The following is a 24457-nucleotide window of genomic DNA, read 5'->3' on the forward strand; positions in this document are numbered from 1 at the left end:
ACTAGCTCTCCAGTCAGATTATCCTGGAAAGCAAATGTTTAATAATAATAAGCAGTTGTTTTGTTAAAGTTCCAATCTATTGTACAGGTCATTCTTATTTTTTGAGTTTATATTTCCAACTTTCATTTTACGTGCATGTAGTGTTTGACAAGCTAATCTTTTATACAGTTGTTTCTTCTCATATCCATTTGAATGTCACATTTTAAGACTTTTTTGTTTTATTGATAACCCTGAAGCAAAAACCTAAATGCATTTTCAGAATCTCCCCCTCCTCTGTTAACTTGGAGCAAACACGCTAAATTGTGTACATCCTCAGAAAATTAAGTTTACTCCGATTAGGAACAGTTGTCTAAAATCCAACAGCCAAACTCACCAGCATTATTTAACTAAAATTATGGTAACCCATGCTAAAGCACGTGTTACAGCCTGTTTCCTCTTACACTGATTGATGTCTGTTCTTTTCTTAACTCTATTCCCTTCCCAGATGTGAAAAATAGCCTAGTTGCATTCAGAAAATGTTAAGTTTTAGCCCTAAGAAAAAGTGCACTGGCTATCCTTAAACCAAATTCTATACTGTTCTACCAAATGAGTTAAAATGTTGAGGCTACTAGAGAAGCTGTCATCTCTTATTCACTTGCCATAATTTCAAACTTTATTTTTCATGGAACTGCTTGCCACTATACCTTTAAATTTTGCATTTCCTTTAGCAAAGAATGCTCAGAACTTTCAAGATTAATTGTCTGCACCTGCAGTTTGTCTCCATGTAAAAGTAGTCGGCAGTGATTTTTTTGTTTCACTCTGAACAGAATGTATAGCTGCCTTAGAAGCAGACTTCTTGACTCTCATTGAATGTTAATGATGGAAAAACAAGCTAATAGTTTTGAAAATGTAAGAAGCATGGCATTTTCAAGGCTTTCAGCATTATCTTATTTTGCAACCCTACTTGCTTATAAAAAGTACTTGCTTATAACTTAAGCCAAAGGCATTAATCTAGACTTTCACTCTTGTAGAAATAAGAGAAAATATCTTAACTCTACATATAAAAGGAATTGGTGCACTTTTACAGCCCACCCCACCCCACTCTAAAAACCCAAGATTGCAGCATATAACATTCCACTTGCTTTTTTCCAGTCTTTTTTCTCTTGTTATCTTGTAAAGCCTTTAATTCTTAAAACTAAAAAGTGCTTGCTTTTTAAAGTCTTTCAACACTTACAACAGTCACTGAAGAGACTCCCTGCATATTTTAAATACCCCTGAGTACACACTACACAACTGCTTTACTATATATAACGTGGTTTTTATGGTTTGTATCATGAAATGTTTCATGCACCCACTAATTGGGACAAAAATTGTTTTACATGGTTATTTGTCTCCTTTTGTTTCCTTCTAAACATTTGATATAAAAAGGGGGTGTATGTTTTACAGTCCACCCACAGGTTTAGCAAATCCAGTCTTTCTCAGCCACTTTTTCTTGGAAAGCCGGATCTCATAAATGTGATTGATTTGATTTTATGGTCACACATGTATTCACTTATTTTAGAGTTGCTGGTTGTCTTCATCTCCCAGCACCATGGTTTCATTCCAAGGTCCTTTTGATTCTTCTAGTCCACTTCTGTTCTTTTCTATATTTCAGGCATTTTTCTGTAGATTATTAGAAAAGATTTCAGTGGCAGTCTCTTTATGAAAGTTTGCTGACTCACATTTTGTTGGATAAATGTTTTTTTTTATTTCGTCTTTAGCCTGTTTTCCATCAAAAAATGTCTGTGATCCTCCAGGAAAAATATTCTGGTGACAGCTGGATACAGCAGCTTGAATTTCATGCCTGTTTCTCTACATTTCCTGATTGCTGGGATAAGTTTGGTGTATAGTGAGTAATCATTTTGCACAAACACCCTGCTTTCTCCAGTTTTTAATACTTTTCCCTTCTCACACAGTTTTGTCAAGATCAACTCTTTCTGCAGATATGATTGATTCTTTAGTAGTACAGGTCTTGGCTGCTTTCTCATGGCCAGGTTTGGAGCATACACTCTGTGCATCCTTTTGATTTGCAAATCCTGCCATGAAATACCAGTCCAGTTGCTTATTTCTGCTTTAATAAAATTAATGGTTTGTTCCTTGTGTTTTCTGTAGTACAGCGGAACATCTTTGGTTTCACTGCCCTCTCTTTTTTCGAACTACCATTTTTTTAAACAACTTTTCTTGAAGTCTTATAGACATCCATTTCTTCATTTCACAGTGTGATTTTTGCAATTTTATCATTTCATCTGAATAGCTAGTTAATACTTCTGTTTTTCCACCCTTTTTGTTTGAGTTGAAATATTCCTACAGTGTTCCTTTTTTTAATCACCTCTTCATACATTTGATTTATTTTTTCCACTAAATTACTGGAAACCATTTCTTGTACTGAAGCTTGAACTGCGTCTTTCTGAATAGCTGCAGGAGTCTTCCCAGCCAGTGTTTACTATTCACATTTTTTTGGTTGATTTTCTTTCAGGTTCTCTAAATTTCTTCGTTGCTGGCATCCAAGCAGTGTACTTACTAACCAGAAACTGAGCTGTACTCAAGCTGACATTATCACATACTCTTATTTTTGAGTTTTTCTTTTTCACACATGGAGAGCTGAATATAAGCTGTTGATCAATTTGCAACCATCTTGCAGCATAAACCATGGGTACTGTATATTATGGAACATAGTTGCAAATTCAGCTTGGCACTTTTTTCCACCCTATCAGTAATTCATCAGACCCCCAAAGTCAAGCTTCTCCTAATTTATGCAATCATTGCACACTTATGGCTTCAGGGTGTTATGTACCCATTGCCCACAGATCAGTGGAGAAAAGGATTTTACTAAAGACTTTTTTTGCTAGTACCCATGAAAGACTGTACCTGGAGGCCCATTCCAGGTCTGTCGGTACTAAACACATCATGCACATTTCAAAACTTAAGATGTTGATACTTGGAACCCTTTTCTTTGTTTTTTTGCACTTTGTTAGCCTAAAAGATGCCTATCTACATATTCCTATTAACAAGGATTACAGGTCCTTTAAGGTTCCTTGTGTTGGGACTGCATTATCAGTTTAATACTTTGGCCATTCTGCTACTCCGAGTCTTTACCAAATGACTTCCTGCAGTGATAGTTAACTGCAGACTTCGCATACAGATTTTCCTTACCTGGATACTTGCCTGATCTCCGCCACAAAAAAACAATAAGTTGGCATAGCCCATTTCCATAACCCCATAGCCTTCTGACACACCTCTATCATGTTGCTGTGTATTTTAATTGTATTGTAAGGAAAGGGGGTTCTGAGGTGCCTGCAACAATAGATGGAACACCCTAATTTGCAAGACATTTGCTGTGCAAAAAGAACTCTTGATCTGACCACATCCCTTGAAACATCCACTCTAAATGTACAGATGCCCACCCCAGTGTAGAAACATATGTAGCAACTGTGACTTTGGACAGGGGGTGAACAGTAGTAGGGTGGCTCTGTGATAGGTTTTGTGTGCAGAACCACTGGCAATGTTTTTTATGGCACATCTGAAAAATGTGAATGGGATATGACTCTAGTATCTGCAGTCTGTAACTGTTGAATCTTTAATGTCCACAGGCCATCTGTCAGAGCTAGAAATATGGAGGTTACCATTAGCTCAACAACTGAGGCATCAAGCTGCTGAAGCTAGTGGCAGAGAGCGCAGAGACCTGACAGCTAATTGGAAAGAGAGGTTTGCTATGTACTTGACTCCACAGATATATATTGGACAATTGATGTAAAATGAGGGTTACCTCATCAATATCAATGACAAGGTCATGTCAAAACTTTTGACAATGCAACATGCAGTGCCAGAATAAAGCCTATAGAACGAATAGCAGATGATATGGCAAGGGTCCTCTAGCCATCCGGAGACAGAGAGGGTACAAAGGGTGCCTTTCTCAGTCTGGGCTTTAATTAGTGCCTTTGTTCTGGTCTTAATCTAAATAAAGAGTAAGGCCATAGAGATATGTGGTCAAACACAATGAAAGGGAGGAAGAGGACTGCATTGACTCTAAATACCTGGAGAGTTTCTCTCTCCTTCTGGACACAGATTCCTGCTGACAGTAATCACTAATTGGGGAAATCACAAGATATAAACCTGCTCTCCATCAAGGTACTGATCTTCAGTGGATTTGAGTGGAGGTCGGTCTCTCCTGAATTTTGGGGGAATGGAAGTGTCCAATCTCCATTCCTAATACCTTTATCCTTCTCAGCTTCACACTTTTCTTGTCTGAGTCTGGCTTTGCTCCAAGCCTGCTGCTTATGTCTCTCACTCTTTTTCTGAAGCGTTTTTTCCACCCTTGCAGGTTATCTTCCTGCACCTAGTTATGCCATTTGTTCTTCAGTTGTGTGAGCTGGGGATTCCCAAGCATGTAAGAGCTGACTGGGAATCCACCATGAATTCATCTGCAGGCAGCAAGAGTCAGATGGCAGAAAATGAGCAAGCCTATGCAGGTCCTGTGGGGGATGTTCTTCATCTCACATTGCTGCAGTCCTAACACTTGGGTAGTCCGCTGTCCCTCGGTCGGCCCGAATATCAGAGTATAAGGCTGACGTCGGTCAGGGCGCATTTGACTGACATCAGAACGTCAGGGTACAAATGCGCATGACCGACGTCATATCCTCAGTCTTTTTTGCCGCATGGTCCGATGCAGAAGCAGTGTCGCAAGTGCCGTTCGGCGTTCTGAAATTTTTCGAATTCGGAGTTTCAGACCGAAGTCAGAGTTGGTTAAGTACCCCGTTGGGGAATATTTTGGTTTTTTCTTGCCTCAGTGGTTTACCGGATGTCAGAAAAAGTGAATAACTGTATTTCTTGTGGGAAACAGATACCGCATAGGGATTACCATAATTTGTGTATACCTTGTTTGGGACCTGAGCACGACGTTGTTGGGTGCCGCTTTTGTGCTAGGTTTAATAAACGCACTATAAAGCGGAGGTTGGATTGTGCCAGGTTGGTCTTTGTGAAGCGGTGCAATTACAAAATGCCGTCGGATGCTCCGACGCCGGCTTCCTCAAAGAAGCGCAAGGACAAGGCAGTTAAACCTAGGTTAGAGGAGTCGTCCGAACCGGACGCCGGTTCTTTAGAGGCGTCAGTGGAACCGGTGGTTCCGACGGAGGCCTCTCTGGAGTCCCAGGGGGAAACTTTGATTTTACAGGATGTGGCCTCCCAGGAGGCAGGGCAGGCTGTAGGGGCTTCTCAGGTAACTGTACTCCCCTCCCTTCCTAAGGGGTCTAGGCCCTCTCTTTCTGCTTCCAAGGCTTCTCCTAGAGGCAGGTCTAGTTTAGCTTCTGTGGGTGTCACTCCTAGTTCTTCAGGTGCTGTGCCCAAGAAGCACATGCTCAAAATGGCAGAAGATTTAATTACTTTAATTAGAGGCTCTATGCCCCCTCCTGATAAGAGGCCTAGGATTGAACCAGTGTTGGGGGATTGGGAGCAGGCTTCGGATGTGTCTGAGTCTTCGGTTGAAGACTTGCAGGAGTATGCTCATTATTCTGATTCTGATGTGGATGATTCTACTCCTTCTGCTTCTCCTCCTGAGGATTTTTCTTTTTCAGAGGCCCTTCACTCCATGAGAGAGCACTTTAAATGGGAGGTCAGGACTTCTCTGATTCCAGGAAAAGGCTTAGGGAATTTTTGTTTTTACCCCAGCATAGGCCTTTGGCTATTCCTCCTGTTCTGAATGTGGTGGAAGATGTGTTTGCAGAAGCTTCTCTTAATCCTGATTCTTTGCCTCCTGCTCCTGTTAAACCTGATAGGTATTACAGGGTGCCTGAAGCTCATAAGTATCTTTTTAAAAGTCCTAGGGCAGACCCAGAAACTGTTAGCCAGGGGCCTAAGGGTGTTAAGGCTTCTGTTGTCAAGAATCCGGTTCCGGCAGATAAAGAGGCCAGGGCCTTGGATAGATGGGGAAAGAAAGTTTATACTTCTTCCACTCTAGCCATGAGAGCTTTGAATTGCCAGTTTCACATGTTGAAATATCAAAATTATCTCCTTTCTCAGTTGAAATCTAAGGTTGATGCTCTGGCGGAAGGTATTGATTGTAAAGAGTTACAAGATTTAGTGCATGTTTCTGAACAGGTGGGTAAGCACTCTTTGCAATGTGGTTTTGATGCTGTACAGGCCTCGTCTAGGGTAGCTGCCACTGGGTCAGTTCTTCACAGGCATGCTTGGCTGTGGGATCAAAATTTATCTGACCATGTTAAAACTAGGATTTTGGATGCCCCTTTGCAATCTGATGTCTTGTTTGGTTCCCCTGTTGAGGCAGTTTTAAAGAAAATGGAAGCTAAGGCTAAGTCTATGCAGACTGTTAAAGAATTTTTGCAGGTTCAGCCTCCAAAGTTTAGTAGAAATTGGCCTTCTAAGGGGTGGACGTATCCTTCTTATGATTCCCAGTCTAGGGGTAGATCTAGACGTGGCAGGGGCAGAGGTCAGGGCTCTTTCAGGCCTAGAACAGGGAGTTCCCCTGCACAGTCTTCAGGGGAGGGCAGGGGTCAGTCCTTTCGTAAGCAAACCCAATGACCTACCTTTTCAGCTGCCAGAACCTTCTCGCCTGGCAGCACCTTTGGGAGGAAGGTTGGCACTTTTCACAGAAAATTGGAGTTTGATTACCCAAGACAGATTGGTATTGGATATCATACATCACGGTTACAGGTTTTATTTCCATACCTTGCCTCCTTTCAAAGGCATGCCAGACGTTCCTCCTCAACAAAGAATAGAGGCTCACAAGCAAATTTCTCTGTTACTTCAAATAGGGGCCATACAACCGGTTCCTATGCCAGAAAGGGGCCTAGGATTTTATTCTCGCCTGTTCCTTGTACCAAAAAAGGGGAACACGTGGAGACCAATTTTGGATTTATCTATCCTCAACACTTATCTGGACATTCCCAAGTTCAAAATGTTGACATTACAACAGCTTTTACCTCTGCTGGGCAAGGATCACTGGATGGTAACTTTGGATCTCAAGGAGGCTTACCTTCATGTTCCTATCAGGCTAAGTTGCAGGAAGTATCTGCGTTTTCGGACTGGGACTTCTCACTATCAGTTCTCTGCATTGCCCTTTGGCTTATCTACTGCCCAGAGTATTTACGAAAGTTCTGGCTCCAGTGATAGCTTTCTTCAGGCTGAAAGGAATACAAATCTATCCTTATTTGGACGATTGCCTGATTCTGGCTCAAGAAAGGGACGAGCTTCTTCTTCATTTGGAATATGTGATAGCAGTGCTAAGATGCCTGGGGTATTCTGTGAACGAAATAAAGTCCAGTCTAGTACCCTCTCAAGACATGTGCTTTCTGGGTGTAAGACTGAATACAGCATCCCAGATGGCCTTTCTAACCCCGGACAAACAAAAGACTCTTTCCCTTTACTTCCATCATCTATCTCTTCAGTCCGGGCTGACTGCAAGGACAGTCCTTCAAGCCTTAGGGTTCATGGCATCTTGTATTCTGGTACTTCCCAATGCCAAACTGCATATGAGGAAGTTACAATGGTATCTCAAAAATGTATGGACACAGCACTGCCAGGATCTGGACACTGTCATTCCAATAATACCTTGCATTCAAAAGGAATTTTTGTGGTGGGCTCAGGAATGTCACCTAAACAAGGGACTCTCTGTGACCCGGCCAGAGGCGAGTCAAATTTTAACGACAGATGCCTCGGACACAGCTTGGGGAGCTCATCTAAACGGAAAGTGGATACAAGACAAGTGGCCTGTCAGACTACAGCATCTACATATCAACTTGAAGGAGATGTTAGCAGTCCAGTTTGCATTAATAGCTTTCAAGGATTTACTTCTTCCAGGGCAGGTGTTGATTCTAACAGACAACACAACTGTCATGTGGTACATCAACAAGCAAGGGGGAACACATTCTTATCCTCTATGCAGGCAAGCAATGATTTTGTGGGAGACTGCTCTCAGTTTACAACTAAGTCTTCAGGCAAGGTTTCTGCCAGGAGCACAGAACTCCTTAGCAGATATGTTAAGCAGACAAATCATGGATCCCCACGAGTGGAAACTGGATCTTCATGTATTTCAGAATTTGACAGTGTCCTGGGGAACTCCAGACATAGATCTGTTCGCTTCTCCACTAAACCACCAGCTGCCAAAGTTTTGCACAAAGAGGTTTCATCCCACAGCTTGGAAAGTGGATGCTCTTTCTTTCAGTTGGAAAAATCTTCATGTGTATGCCTTTCCACCTCTGCCTCTCCTCCCAAAGGTACTTCTGAAGGTCAGACAGGACAAGCCAAGGATGATTTTGATAGCTCCAGATTGGCCTCGACAGCACTGGTACCCATTACTGAGAAGTCTGGTACGGAAGCCTCCATGGCCTTTGCCTTTGATTCCACATCTGTTGTCCCAGGAGGACAGTCATTTGCTCAATGTCAAACTTCGCTCTCTTCACCTAACAGCCTGGCATATTCTGTTTTAAACCGTACAGGGTCTCAACTTCCACAACAAGTTTTGAATGTGATTTTGGAAGCTAGAAGGCCTAGTACAAGGAAAGTGTATGCAGATAAATGGAAGAGATTTTTGTTTTGGAGTGCAGCTAAGGATTTGGATGTTTCTGAGCCTGATTTAAGTGTGGCTCTTCAATATCTTAATGAGTTATTAGACAAAGGTTTGTCTTTCTCTTCTATTAAGATTCATGCTGCAGCAATTTCAGCTCACTACGACTGTGACCCACCATTGTTTTCTCATCCTTTGTTCAAGCAATTTCTTAGAGGGGCAAAGAATATAAGACCCCCACGAAGGGCTCCCACTCCTGCTTGGGATCTCAATTTTGTGTTGGAGAAACTCACTCTACAACCTTTTGAGCCTGCAGCTACTGCTGAGTTGAAATATTTGTCATGGAAGACTGCTTTTTTGTTGGCCATTACCTCTGCAAGAAGGGTTTCTGAATTGCAGGCCCTTATGGCAGTTGAGCCTTTCTTAATTTTCCATAAGGATAGGGTATCTTTACGCACTAATCCTTCCTTTATGCCTAAAGTGGTTTCTAGTGTGGCTTTAAACCAAACTATTCATTTGCCTACTTTTTATGCAAATCCCCAAAATAAAGGGGAAAAGATTTTGCACACTTTAGATGTACACAGGCAGTTGCGATATTATTTGGACAGAACTAAAGGGTTCAGAAAATCTCAGCAGTTATTAGTTTCTTTTGCTTTGTGCTCTCAGGGCAAGCCCGTGTCAAAACAAACTATTTCTAAGTGGATTGGATTTTGCATTGCTTTCTGTTATTCCCATCATGGCAAGGAGATTCCAGCTGGGATTAGGCCTCATTCCACTAGGGCTACTGCCACTTCAACAGCCTTTTTGAGGGGGGTGGCAACTAAGGATATTTTGGAGGCAGCCACTTGGAGTTCAGTGCATACCTTCTCTAGGCATTACCACCTTCCATTGTACTCTAAATCCAGGGCTGGTTTTGCCACTGCTGTGTTGCAGGGCATTTTGGCAGCTCCTGCTTCATCATAGTTTAGCCATCCTCCCTTACCTCTGCTTTGGGATTCTACCCAAGTGTTAGGACTGCAGCAATGTGAGATGAAGAACATAGTACAGTTTTGTACCTACCATAAATGTAGATGTTCGAAGATCCACATTGCTGCAGTCCAATTTACCCTCCCTCCTTCCCCTCTGTAGTTTGAGGTGTTTGTGTGGGTTGGGCTATCCTTCTGAGGTATATTGTGTATATTGTATATATTGTACATATTTTTGGTGTTAGGTTGGTTGGTTGTTTAGCTGTTGTCTATGGGTTTTGACCTTTCTTTTTAGGGTCTTCTGACATCTGGGGCAAGAAAAGACTGAGGATATGACGTCGGTCATGCGCATTTGTACCCTGACGTTCTGATGTCAGTCAAATGCGCCCTGACCGACGTCAGCCTTATACTCTGATATTCGGGCCGACCGAGGGACAGCGGACTACCCAAGTGTTAGGACTGCAGCAATGTGGATCTTCGAACATCTACATTTATGGTAGGTACAAAACTGTACTTTGTGTCTCCTTTTCCTGTAGCAGTTTTTCTGAGCTCCACTCTAGCTGCTCTACACTTTAGCTCGTAATGTTGAATGCACATGGCAGTGTTGGGTTGTAAAACTCCTGCCCAAGTGTCAACCACTTGGCAAGCCAGAGTTGCTTCCCTCTCTCCAGATGGGCAAGTAGTCAGTAGCCACTCTGTCATCTACCCTACCATCTCTCCTGATGCATGTTTCAGACAAAATTGTCAAATGTCACGCTCCACATCCAGATGTTCCACCCTAAGCAAGTGATGAAAATTTTATGCATGTCCATTGTCATGTTGCAGTATAAATATGCAATTCTGTTCTTGAACAGGAATGTAACAGATTTGGGAACTGCATTTAAGACTCAACACCTGCAGAAGGCAAACTAAAAATAAATGATGTAATCTGCAGTATGTGTTGTACAGTAGCAAGAAAAATATCTGAGAACTGGGGAGGTTTTGATTTGCATCATGTAGTGTGAGAAGATGTGTAAACTTTCAACCTTTTTTCTGTGGAAGCTATAGTAAAGTATGTGGAGTTTGTAACTGAACATTTTAACTGCCTTCTGTGAACTACAGCAGTTATCCATAGGATGTGAAGATGGAGGAGTTGTGCTCCTTGTTTACGATATCTGTGACTGTTCCTAGTGTGGTAGGGATCACAATAAGTAGGAAAGTCCAGGAGCAAACTCACTAGGTGAATATGATACATTTTTCAGTTGCCCCTGTGATCTTTAATAAAAAGATGTAAACCAAATAGCTGAAAATCAGAAAAGAAGGATTTATCTAATCTACAGCTGGTAACTTGTAGGTCTGTCTGCCTAGTAAGTAAAGGAAGTTCACCTACTGTCGTTAGGGCAGTAATTCTTTAAATTAGAGGTGCAGGAAAAGATTAACTGGCGAGATTTTTTTTTTCTTGTATTATTTTTGTTCGAATATGATCTTTTGTTTCCATGTGAATTTCATATTGCTCTGTAAACTAACTGCAATGCTCAACTCATTGTTTTATTTTCTTAAGAGAATGTTTTTGTGTTAATTTTTTTTAAATTTGACAGGTCATTTGCTTGTTAATTGATGAGAGGTATGTATTTCTAACTGGTGACAAGCTGCTGGTGTCCACTTCTAATTGGACAAACTACTTTGTAGTATGTTACTATTTGTGTTTATAATTTGGTTTATTAAGAAGAGTGAAACATTGGTGTGATGGCCATTTACTACTGTGAGCCACGACCGAAGGCTCTAGTGTTGGACTGTGCCTTCTTTGGTAATTTGTGTGTGCGTGCACCACTTGTCAGTTTATTCGAAGTGCAGTTACTGTTGGCAAGTAAGCACTGAAAAGCAATGAACCCCAGAGTTTTTGTTCAGAAGTATGTGTGTGTAGAGCCAGGCCGAAGAGACTGCTTGATGGAGCATTCCTTGAGAAGCCTGTCTGTGGGTGTGGATGGTGTCTGTACATACTATGAATAGTACTGCATATTTCCTGCATGCTGTTGTAGCCGGGCTGCACTTAAGTTGACTAGTTAATGTTTTGTTTGTTATACAGCTGAGTCCAGTGATGTGACTTGAGAGACTGTACCACTGGTGACCATCAAATTTGTTGTATAAATTAAAATATTAAATTATGTGGTTGGAAAGGGGAGTAGACCCAAGCAACATAACCCTTTTCCACTGTCTTACACAGCCACACTTACAATACTTAACTAAATCCTGAGGCCATGTTTTAGCTTTTTCCATACTGTAACAGTCACTAGACAGCAATCTAAAAAGAACAAAGTATCACACCTGGTGGGGGGGGGGGGTCTTAAGCTAGTGGCTTGCTTAGGTGGGAGCAGCAAGGAGATATCCTAACTGCTACTAAACCAAAAGATTATTTATTGCCTCAGAATCTTCCACTCGATTAGCCTAGCAGTGAAACAGTAACTGTAATAGTACTTGACAAGAAAAACAAACATCAGCCATCATGGACTTGGGTGTGCCCTAGGGATACTACCTGATATACAAATTTGTGATGAGAGTGGAGGAAGAATAGTGTATTGTGGGAATGATGGGAGGAGTTTGAACTTAATCAATGCAGAAATGACTGCTGCCTGCATCTATCAGTCATAAAGTTGAAATGGATGGACTGAATTATTTGATTATGGAAAAAACTGAACTACAAAAACATCTGATGGGGGTAATCCATTTGTATCTGTTTTGGAGACACTAGGAAATACCTAGCTTCACCATAAAGACTCCTCTGGAAACTGAATACTCACCTGTAGAAATTCTGCAGTATGTAAATACTGTACTGTCAGTTTAGGTCTGCTACTTGATATGCTGTTGTAGTACTGTCATTTTAGGTCTGCTACTTGATATGCTGTTGTAGCACTGTTTCTTTTTACCTACTTTGTACTCTTGCTTCATGCATAGCTTATTTTGCTGCAAGTTTTCTGCTCTCTGAGGCATAGGTTGTGATGGAAAGGGTCAGTAGACAAGTTCACCAACCTGGTTAAACAGAGTAAATAAAAATCATGTTGGTTGGAACTTTTCTTACTCTGACAATCAGTATTATTCACTAGAATGGCTGAAGAACTGCTGTAAAAGTACATGATTACAGGTGGTCTCATACCATTTATGCTGGTGTATAGAAAGTTTATGATTTAATGTATGGCAATGTGCATTTTCTGACTTTAACCTTGTTTAATATTACATTTTTTCTTTAGGGAGAGAGGTTGAGTCATGCAGTAGGCTGTGCATTTGCAGCTTGTTTGGAACGGAAGCAAAAACGGGAAAAGGAGTGTGGCGTGACAGCAACTTTTGACGCTAACAGAACTACATTCACCAGGGAGGGGTCTTTTAGAGTAACAACAGCTACTGAACAAGCAGAGCGAGAGGAAGTCATGAAGCAAATGCAGGACGCCAAGAAAGGTAAGGGATGGCAAGTGTACAGAAGAATATTGACTTTCTGTATCATTTCTGTTAGTCAGCTCATATCAGTCATTGATAAATTTTGAAGTAATACCAACCCACACAACTATAGATGTTCATTAGCATTAGCTGTATGGGTTATATCCTAACAAGGATAGAATAGCTGGTCAGCTTCCAAAGCTCCATGGCACTTTCCACATGCCCAAACCATTAGTCAGCTCAAGCTAAGCTGACTAAAAAGATATGTTTGTGTGCAAAGTCCTTCAGAGATTTCCTGCTGCTGAAGAGCACTCCTGTTGCAGGCTTTCAAGGATTGATGTTTGTCTTAACATTTTTCATTGCTGGAGAGATTAGTTCCCTTCAGAGGGGAAACAAACTTCCACATTTACTTTTTTGTGACAAACTGAACATGGTGAACATATTTATTTTAAGCTAGAAAAGTATATCTGTTGTGTCAAGTAATTTTTAGAAACTTAAACAGGGGGCATTACTTTTTACTTTTGTGGAAAAAAGTTGTTAAAGCTAATTTAAAACTACTTTTTCTGATGTAAAGGTTGTGTTATTTTGCTTTTCTGAGCTGGGTAAGTATTTAAAATGCTTTTTACTATGTTTTTTTTTTTTTTGGGGGGGGGGGGCTTACTTTACTACTTCCCTGTTTTATGGACTACTGCTACCAGGCATCCCTGGGAATGGCTGACAAATGAACCTTGAGGAGGAAGACGACCATAGGTTAGCAACTCATCCAAATACTGAAGAACAAAGAGAAGCACTAGAAAACATTCTCCATTTACTAATGTATGCTTTCTTGCCTCCATTAGTAACTGCTGCGTGTCCTCAAAGAAATGGTGCTTAAAGGTTATTAAAGTGTCATCCAGACAGTCCGTTGTAGTTGTTTGGTGTCTTGTGAGAGTCAGTCCAGTCTGAGGAAGCTTGTGGCAATTGCCCCCATTCATTTCCAAAGAAGGGAGTAACATAATTTCTTGGACCAGAAGGGAATCACCAAAATGGTTTTTGGAGAGTCCTTCAGAGTGAACCCTGATACATTACTGAAAAATGTGGACTAGCATATAGGAATATGCCTGCCCGTGGAAAAGAAAAGAAAAATGTTTACCATTCCTGGAACAGAATTTTGCCAACTGATTGTTGAGATTGGAGGCAAATAGATGTATTTAAGGATTCCCCCACAGCTGGATCAATTGTTGGAAGATGACCTGATTAGTTTTCTGTTCAGTGGGTCAGTCCTGGCCTGCTCATCATATTTGGCGCATAGTTTTGCTCAGACTGTATATAAGATGCCTGTATAGTAGGACTGTGCTAAAAAGCTATGTTCCAGGGTACCCTTACTAGTTTGCAGAGAAGTTAATATCTGGTTCCCCACTGTGGTTATGTACCACATCATTGTGTCTGTAAACACTTGAGCTCTAGGAGGCCATGAATGGTTGACAGTATTTATAGGAGCTAATATGTCTTTTGTCATTATGTTTTGGTCTGCTTTTTTTTACTTCAAAGACCTTGCACTTGTATGCTCCCCAAGCAAAGTCTGAGATGTTTGTTGTAACTGTACTGCAGTGGGAAGGGAGAATGGGAGACCATGAATTTTAGAAATTTAGTGACTCCAGCACAAAGTCTCCTTTTTCACAATTTCCAAAACTGAAATTGAAAAAGTTGAGATGTTGGGACCAGAGAAGTTTCAGGTACCATTGTCTTTTTCTCATGTGGAGTCTTACAAAGGGTATCATTTGTGTTGGGTATGCCAAAAGACCCAGAATCCTGACAAATTCCTGTGCTGAGATGGAAGTCTGAGTGAAAAAAAAAATCTCAAAAAGATCTAAATGCAGATCCCCCCCCCCCCCCCCCCCAGGTGAAAGAAAAGCTCTTTGAACCAAAGTGTCCAGGAGATACCTCAGAAAAACAATCCCTGAGGAGTCAGTCAAGACCTCTGTAAGTTCTCTGAGAATTTTAGAATTCTAGCCTGTGTAGGAGATCCCTTGTCTGAGATTCATATCAGTTTGAAAAAGACCTGTGCAAAGGTAAGCAAGTCTTCTAAATATAGAAAAATGTGAATATCTTTGCAGTAGGCTGTCACAGGAGAAAGACATTGTGAACACACTTGGAGCAGATGATGGACCAAAGGCTTATGCAGAGATTTGATGTGATCCAGACACAGAAAACCTTAAACATCTGAAATCTGGATCTATTGGAAAGTGATAATGTACATCTTTTGAATCTAAAGTCACTAGAAAACACAAAATGAGTAATAAAGGGTAACAGATTGTAAAGAGAAGAGTTTTGAACTTCGGAAGTATCAGAAAAGAAAGATCCAGAACTGGACTCCAAGAATCGTCTTTATTTTGGCACCGGGAGCATCCTGGAATAAAACACTTCCTCTAACTGAGGGACAGGGGGACAGCTTCTCTCGCCCTCTAACTCAGCATATGTGCAGTGACAGATTGGAAAAAAGTGTGGTCTGGTGGGTGAGGAGGAATCCCCCAGAAGTGTGTGTGTGTTGGGGGGGGCTTCCGCTGTTATCTGTAGCATTAATGAATTCTCAGAACCCATTTGTCTGAAACAGTCTGTTACCAAAGAGATCAATGGAGGTTTAGATTTTCTGAGTTTGAGGGGAGTTGTTAATCCTTCATTTAGTCATTCAGACGTATTAGACTGTCCTTTGGTCTAGAGGGATCTTCGTTCTTTTTGAAGCCTCCCTGCTATTGCTTTTTAAACATTTGCTGTGTGACAGCTTGCTGACACTTAGTTTTTCTTTTTAAAGAATGTCGTGGAAGGAGCATTGAATTCCTTGGAAAACTTTGAAAAGGGGGGCTGAAAAAAATGTGTGATCCTTTAAATCAGTTTACCTCTCGTATCACCCTTTTAATGCCTTGGTCCAAAAACTAAATCTCTCTCCAAGGGAGAATTCAAGATCTCATTTTTGACATCTTTTGGGAGGTTTTGAGAATGCAGTCATCAAACTTCCTCATAATCATTCTAGTGGCAACAGCATAGTCATAAGCAGACCAATTCAGGTGCCTAGGCAGCGAGGCATTTCCCTGTGGTACATTTGGTTGGGGGCAGATGGCTGAAGTGACATTCAGCTGCAGAGAAATATGGCTGTTGCACATTCCCTGTGGGCAAAGAGAAGAATGTGGTGCCATGCCCACAACTTCAGTAATCAAATGCACAAGGGGAAAATGTCCACTGCCCCCAGCTCAATATGAGATGGTCAGTATGGCAGGCTCCAGCAGCAGGCTGGTCAATGAGCGCGGCAGTAGAAATGCAGTGCATAATAGGCAGTGCCTTTGTAGCTGGTGTCTGTGGATCACTACCCACTTCACAGTGTGTAGGGAACATTACCTAAAATGTGTACTGAAGCACAAATGTGAATACAATGGCATGCAAGATTTCCTCCATGCTCTAGCATACTTCTGCATGTTGTAGTTACGTAAGCGTCTACTGTATGCTGAGCAAAATATTTATTGCATCTTCTGCCCTCATGCTCTTGGTTATGAAAGCGGTGGCCATGACCGTGTGTGAGTCTCTTTGTTCACAGGCAGTTCACAACAGCCTTATTTCTATGCAACTGAATTGACCCCAACCAAATAGGGAAATGTCTCGCTGCCTAATTGTCTGAACTCCACAGAAGACACTAAGTTGCATAAAGCAGATTTCTCCCCACAAGCAGAAACAGATGCCAAAATATTTCTCATTTTGACAAATGGCAGTGCATTTAAACATATGAGCTTGACGGCTGAGAATTCTATGTTGCAGAAGAAAACACCCCCCCATCGCCTAATTTTTCAAAAGCCTTCCCATCCTTGTCAGAATAAGAAGGATTAGTATTTAACTATATGTTTAGCAGCAGCTGAGTTCACGAAAGCAGTAGCTGCAGGGTCAGTTCTGAGATGAGTGTCTGAAAACTTAAGACTGAATGAATCAGTTTATAAGGTCTATCTGCCTTTTGGTAGGTAGCAGGCTGGCTATGACAGGAATTGCAGGCCGAGTTAAAAACATATTGTAAGGTGGTTGGGAGGAATAGTATTAAGTTCTGGAAATTCCAGCTGTAACATAATAATACTTGCTGAGGGACTGAGAAACTTCACTGTTTTTCCACTTAACTGATTATTTCTAGAAAGAGACCCTTTCAAAATTACTGGCTGAAGACGCATGCTCCTCATAATCTGAGTTGGAACTCTGCAGGTAACACAATCTGTGCTTTCACAATCATTTTGAGGCTTACAGTCTTGAATGTCTTCAGAAAATGAATCCATTTTTTCTTTTACTCAAAACAGTCATGCAGGGTCAAGAGCCTGCACAAAACCCTGAGCCCAAGACCAACAAATTACTCTTGCCCAAGGTGACTGGAGAACATATGTTTTGTTGTTTTTTGACAGGAAAATCTGAAGAACCAGACCCATTTTTAGCAACAAAAGACTTGGAAAGCATGGGCACAACTTTTTGGCTAAGTAGAGTGGCATTCCTTGCCCCTTTTCCCAGAATTGACAAGAATAGCTCTCTTGCACACTAAGGGCAATTTACAGCCACACAGGGCATACCTAAACCATGGTCTATAGTGGCTGTAGCAGTACCCAAGGAAAAATGAGTGGTCAGATGGACCAGCTTTGTCCACAGCCAAGTCACTCAGCTGTGGCTGAAGCATTCTGTTAGACTGCTGTGGTGGCAAAGGCTGCTTAATCTTTTTTTCTTATGGATGGAAGAAAGTAGAACCAAGGAAACCAGCAAGACTGTTCCATGGTTAATCTAAAAAAGGTGCCTGATTCCCGGGAAAGCCTTGCAGCAACAGTCATTAAAACAGGTAAGTAGTTTAAAAAAAATATATATATTTTCCATGTTGAAACACAGTAAAAAAGCACTTCAAACATTTACCACAGCCCAAAAGTAAAACCACACTAGTTTCTCCACAGGGGAAGGAAGCTAAAATTAAATTTTAATAACTCTTTACCATGAAAATGAAGAAAAAGTGAAACTCCAATTTAATATTGTCACATGACCATAAATACTTTTTTCTCCTAGCTAAAATATTTAAGTTTCACAGAAAAAGTAAATTTTCTCTCACAAACTGAAAAAAGGAAATCCCTCTCCCTCCCAAGGAAACTTCACTGTCAATCAGTGGAACAGTGTTAGTCTACCATCAAGAGGAATGCACTTTTTGGCGGCAGGAAAGCTCTAAAGGGCTTCATACCAAAACCTGACTTGTAGTCTACTCAGCACACGCTGTCTTGACTGTTTGGGCATGTGGAAAGTGCACTAAAGGATTTAGGAAAATATAGCTAAGGCTACTGCAGCAGTGATCAAAAGAAGAACATTTCCTTTCTGATTCAGATTCTGCAAGTACCTTTGAAGGATTATTTCTCTGAAACTATCTCTAGAATTAGCCATTTAATTGGGAAAATAACATTTGACAGTCCCTGAAGATGTAGTATGATTTATTACAACTAGATTATGTTCTTCGTGTTTCACTGTTGCAGTCATCACATTTGGGTTATCCCTGCCAGGGTAGCCCTCGGCCAGCCTGAATACAAGAGGCTTAGTATTTCTGTGTGGGTTGCTGTCGCTTCAGGATTGAAGTCAGGTCATCAGTAGTATAAAGTAAGGCAGCCGACACCATTACATCAGTCTTTTTTGCCATGGAGCCCGAAGCAGAAGCAGTTCGCACGAGTGCAGGTCACTGCTTTGAGTTTCATCTACCAATTTGAAGCTGAAGTCTTCTAAAGCTAAGTATCGTGTTGGGGATCCTTTTTTATTGCACTAACCAATGTCAGAAAAATTTAACAATTGTCTTGTCTGTGGAAAGCAAATACCACACCGAGACTTTCATTATTAATGTGTCACTTGTTTAGGCCCGGACCATGGCGTCCCCCTCTGTCGCTTCTGTGCTTTGTTCAACACCAGAACTATTTGTCTAGCCCCTTATTGTAGCTAGATATTTTCACTTAGAGTCCTTGAACTCTGATATGGCTTCGGTAAGCCATCCAACAGCTGATCTTCCGAAAAAACATAGATAAAGACAGAGACAGACCGCACAGGTCCAAACCTACCGACAGCGGTTCCGTTAAGCTAGTAGTCAGTTCTCCGGTCCTCAGTGAGGCGCTTTCGCAGCCCCAATGCCTGCTTCTGTGGATTCGCAGGCCGCTACTGAGACCCTTTCGCAGTCCGGTATGCCGCAAAAACTCTTCGACTGAGGATCCTGCAGTCATCTCTACCTTGTATGGCTCCGGAGCCACTGAGCAGGCACCGGCTCCCGAGGAAGTCCTTAGCACTACTGATTGACACAAACCAACATCTTTCGCGACTACTGTTCTTTCGAAAACTACCAAGTATCTTAGGTCCAGGGTACGAACCACACCCAGGAAACCCATGGCCCAATCTCAGTCACCTGCTTCCTTGCTTCAGTCTCAAATGCTTAAAATGGCAGAAGACCTTATGCTGGTCAGGGGAAGCCCAAGCTACCCCCTCCAAAAGGAAAAGAGATCTGTCCCCTGTAGTTTTGTCTGAACAAGAGTCAGATGAGACTGATGCATCTGAATATGAAGACATGCAATCCCTCTCTACTTATGAGGATTCTGATGCAGAGGATTCCATCCCTTCCACCTCTCCCTCAGAGGACTTTTCCTTTGGGGGGAACCCTTCATACCTTAAGGGAGCATTTCCAATGGGAGAGTCAGGACTATCCTCAGTCTAAAAAGAAACTCAGGGAATTCTTAGATCTTCCACAGCACAGACCCTTGGCCCATCTCCCCAGTCCTGGATGTTGTGGAGGATGTTTTCCTGGAATCCAACTTGACTCCATACACCCTCCCTCCTGCACCCAGAAAACCAGACCGCTACTAGAGAGTCCCCTGACTCGCAATTTGTTTTAAAAAAATCCTACTGCTGACCCTGAGGTAATTTCTCAAGGGCCTTAAGGGATTAAAGCAACCTCTGCCAAGAATCCCACCCCCTTAGGGATTCCCGAGCACTAGACATATGGGGTAAAAAAGTATACACCTCAGCTACTCTTGCTATCAGGGCACTAAATAATCAGTTCCATGTGCTAAAATTTCAGCAACATACCCTGGAACTCCTCAAACAAAAACCTTTCCTGCTTGTGCAGAATCTAAAGAGAGTTGCAAGAGTTAATGCAGTCTGCAAGTCAAGTAACTAAACGCACCTTGCACTGTGGTTTTGACGCCCTAAAAGCTGCTTGCATCTGTCATTAGAAGGCATGCATGGCTTAAGGAACAGCCCTTGCCAGACCATGTCACATCTAAATTGTTGGTTGCCCCCTTGCACAAAGACAACTTATTTGGCACTAGGCAGAAGATGTCTTAAAAAATGGAAGAAAAAGCAAAATCTATGCACACAGTTAAGGATTTCTTACAGGTCCAGCCATCCAGGTTCAGCAGGCATTGTCTCACCAAGCACTGGTCCTTTCCTGGTCCCAGTAAGCCAGTCCAGCCCAGACCCCGGGGAACCAACCTCCCAGACAGCCACAGGAATACAGAGATCTAAGCAGTGGACTACCTCCAGTTCAAAACCAGGAAGTTCTAAGCCACCCCCTTATGGTAAAAACTCACAATGACTCACCTCCCCCACCCCTCCCTCTGCACACCTTCAGTTATCCCTAGGAGGAAACTCTCCTTTCACGCAGGCACCTGGGCCACCATTACTTATGACCACTGGGTTCTCAACATAGTGTCCCAGGGATACAAATTTTCTTTCCACACCCTTCCTACCCCAAAAGTGTTCCCAGGTCTACCTCCAAACCAGTGGGCAGAGGCGCAAAAGCAAGTCTTTTCCCTGCTCTGTATGAGGGCAGTAGAAGCACGTTCCTGCAGAACAGAGGCCAAGGTTTCTACTCCAGACTTTTTCTGGTACCCAGAAAAGAAGGCACCTGGCGCCCCATCCTCTATCTATCCTTTCTAAACAATTCCCTGATGATCCCATAGTTCAAAATTCTCACCCTCCAGCAACTGCTACCCATGCTCTCCAAGGATGCTTGGTTGGCCACCCTAGATCTAAAAGAGGCCTACCTCCATGTTCCTATCCGGGAATCATGCAGGCAACATCTCCTTTTCAGGGCAGGATTTCAGCACTTTCAGTTCTCTGCACTTCCCTTTGGTTTATCTACTACTCCCAGAGTTTTCACAAAATGTCTGGCTCCGGCCATTGTCGTTTGCAGACGAAGGAATATCCAGATTTACCCATACTTGGACAACTGCCTAATTCAGGCAGACAGCCAGGAAAAGCTGCTCAGGCACATGACCTTTGTAAAATCCCTACTAACCTCCCTAGGGTACACAGTCAATGAAAAGAAATCCAAATGTGTGCCCACCCAAAGGATTATATTCCTGTGAGCAAGCCTGGACACAGCATCCCAGATGGGCATTCCTTTCACCAGAAAAGCAAAATTTCCTGACCGCCTACTTTTCTCAACTAGCCACCAGATCACCGCTGTCTGCAAGGAAGATCCTTGCAAGCTCTGGGGTTCATGGCATCTTGCATACTGCTCATTCCATATGCCAGACTGCATATGAGGAAACTTCACTGGTACCTAAAAAGCCTTTGGTGTCAACACTCTCAAGACCTAGAGACTCTTATACGTATAATTCCTTGCCTCAGAAAAGTTTTTCTTTGGTGGGCAACAGCATGCTCCCACAACAAGGGACTAGCTTTCTCACCACCCCCGCCGCCCAGACCCTCACCACAGATGCATCAGACTAGGCCTGGGGTGCACACCTGGACAGCAGGTGCATACAGGGCCAGTGGAGCCCACAGCAAATCCCTGTGCACATCAACCAAAAAGCGATGATGGCTGCCCAGCATGCCTTGATAGCTTTCAAGCCCCTTCTCTCCCCAGGGGCTCTCCTGATCAAAACAGACACCACTATAATGTGGTATATCAACAAACAGGGAGGAACTCACTCCTACCCTCTATGCAGGCTGGCCATGACCCTTTGGCACACAGCCTGTGCCATACAACTCCACCTGTTGGTACAATTCCTACCAGGTTCTAAAAATTCTCTGGCAGACCAATTAAGGAGAAATCTTCTGGACCCACATGAGTGGCAGCTCAACAAAAGAAGCGTCACCCAAATAACTCAGAAATAGGGCCCCCCGAAGGTAGACCTCTTTGCCTCCCACACCAACCATCAGCTCAAATTGTGCACCAGGAAGCATCGCTGCATGGCTTGGAAAGTGGATGCCCTGTCCTTCCCCTTGGTCAATCTGTCGGTCTATGCCTTTCCTCCACTACTTCTCATCCCCAGGGTACTGCTCAAAATAAAGGAGGAAAAACCAAGGACAATTCTTATAGCTCCAGGCTGACCTCCCCAGCACTGGTACCCCTTGCTGCACAGCCTATCCCCACTGCCACCATGGCATCTTCCTCAGATGCCAAACCTCCTGACCCAGAGGGAAGGGGAATTCATGCATCCTCAATTGCAGACACTCAGTTTGGCAGCTTGGCTTATTCCCTAACCCCCTATCAGTCTGCCAACCTCAGTAAACAGGTTCTAGATGTTATACGTGAGACCAGACGCCGTAGCTTTAGAAAGTCTTATGCTGACAAATGGAAAACGTTCTGCACCTGGATTCAGGCTAAGGGAGCCAGTATGGCACAGTCCTCCCTCCCTCTAATCCTTTACTTAGCTGACCTACTACACAGTGGCCTCTCTTTTTCCTCTATTAAAATTCATGCCTCTACTATCTCTACTCATTTTCCCACTGAGCAGCCCCTTTTCTCACACCCGCAATCAAATAGTTCGTAAGAGGGGCTAACAACTTGAGGCCACCTAGAAGAGCACCAACCCCAGCTTGGGACCTTAACTTTGTGTTGGAAAAGCTCACCCTGCCCCCTTCGAACCAGCCTCTTCTGCACAGCTAAAATTTCTCTCCTGGAAGACTGCTATCCTTTTGGCCATCACTTCAGCCAGAAGAGTCATCGAGCTGCAAGCACTCATGACTGCGGAACCCTTCATTATCATCCATGCTGGCAGGGTATCCCTCAGGACTAACCCATCCTTCATGTCCAAGGTGGTGTCCAGTGTGGCTCTCAACCAATCCATTCATTTGCCCACCTTTTTTTCCTAATCCCCAGAACAAGGGGGAGAGGATCCTGCACTCTAGATGTGCACAGACAGCTTCGATTCTATCTAGACAGGACTAAATCTTTCAGAAAGTCTGATCAATTGCTGGTTAGCTTTGCTATAGGTGCAGAAGGCAAAGCTATCTCCAAACAAACCATTTCCAAATGGATAGTACACTTCATCCATTTCTGCTACAAACAACATGGAAAGCCTCCCCCCAAGGGAGTCAGGACTCACTCCACCAGAGCAGTCTCCAGCACTGCAGCTTTCCTCAGAGGAGTCCCCACCAGGGACATCCTGCAGGCTGCCACCTGGACATCTGTTCACACTTTTACCAAACATTACCACCTGCCTCTCTTCTTCAAATCCAGGGCAGAGTTTGCCTCTGCAGTCTTGCAGAGCATCCTAGCCAGCCCCTAGTTTCCTTGACTGCCTCCACCCATTTCCTCAGCTTTGGGAATCAAGCCAAATGTGATGACTGCGACAGTGAAATATGAAGAGCATAGGTACAGTTGTATACACTTACCATAAACGTAGATGTTTCAGTGTATTTACTGTTGCAGTCCTGGTTCCACTCCCTCCATCCCCCTTTTTTCGTCCCTTTACTTACACGGGACATATTGGCATTTACTTTCTACTGGTGGGGTTCTTCCACCAGAACCTAGTCCCTACTAGGGGGCTCCTGACAGGTAAGGGCAAGAAAAACTGATGTAATGGCGTCTGCTGCCTTACTTTATACTACTGACGACCTGACATCAGTTCTGAAGCGACAGCAGCCGACGTAGAAATACTAAGACTCTGGTATTCGGGCCAGCCGAGGGCTACCCTGGCAGGGATAACCCAAATGTGATGACTGCAACAGTGAATACACTTGAACATCAGCATTTATGATAAGTGTACACAACTGTACTTTCTAGAGCCTACCCCAGTTCCTCCTGCCTTTTCAACATCAGAGGATGTTTTTGACATAGCCTGTAACTTGCCTGACAGCCTGCTGCCCCTGAGAAAGCAAATTGTGTAATGCTCCTGCATCTTAACATTTTTTTTATAAATTTATGTCCCAACTCAGACCAAGCAACAGTTGCTTTAGTGAAATGAGCTGCTGCTAAACATCTGGTTAATATCAACCCCTTTCATTCAGATAAGGATCGGAAAGCTTTTTGATTATTCTTGTCTAACAGTTGTTTTCAGAATTCTCAGCTGTCAAGCTCATAACTTTTGTAAGACAAGCACACGCATACTGGCATTATAAATCAGTCCATTACCTTTCACTGTCTAGTTATTTGGTCCCAAAACCTTGGTTCCTTTGCTAAATTTTATCCTGTAAGTTTCAGGCCCTCTTGGTTCCTTTGTATACCCCTACTTGCAGTCAGCCCTGTTGATAAAATCTTTCTCAATTTCTGTGTTGGATAAGTGCTTAGAATACTTTCTGCTGTTTTATGAAT

At 42.8% G+C, this 24457-nt stretch overlaps 1 protein-coding gene across 1 annotated transcript in view; it reads left to right on the plus strand.

Annotated features, from left to right (window-relative positions):
* NUMB (NUMB endocytic adaptor protein) overlaps positions 1–24457 on the plus strand; it is a gene marked incomplete in the record, with an annotated part of 721408 nt that overhangs the window by 385691 nt on the left and 311260 nt on the right. Inside the window, 1 exon segment of the mRNA XM_044074208.1 lies at positions 12726–12930. Coding sequence (XP_043930143.1) covers positions 12726–12930 — 205 coding nt within the window.

The sequence above is a fragment of the Protopterus annectens genome, chromosome 6.part0, assembly GCF_019279795.1.
Source record: "Protopterus annectens isolate FY-2018-M chromosome 6.part0, PAN1.0, whole genome shotgun sequence".
Taxonomy (NCBI): domain Eukaryota; kingdom Metazoa; phylum Chordata; order Ceratodontiformes; family Protopteridae; genus Protopterus; species Protopterus annectens.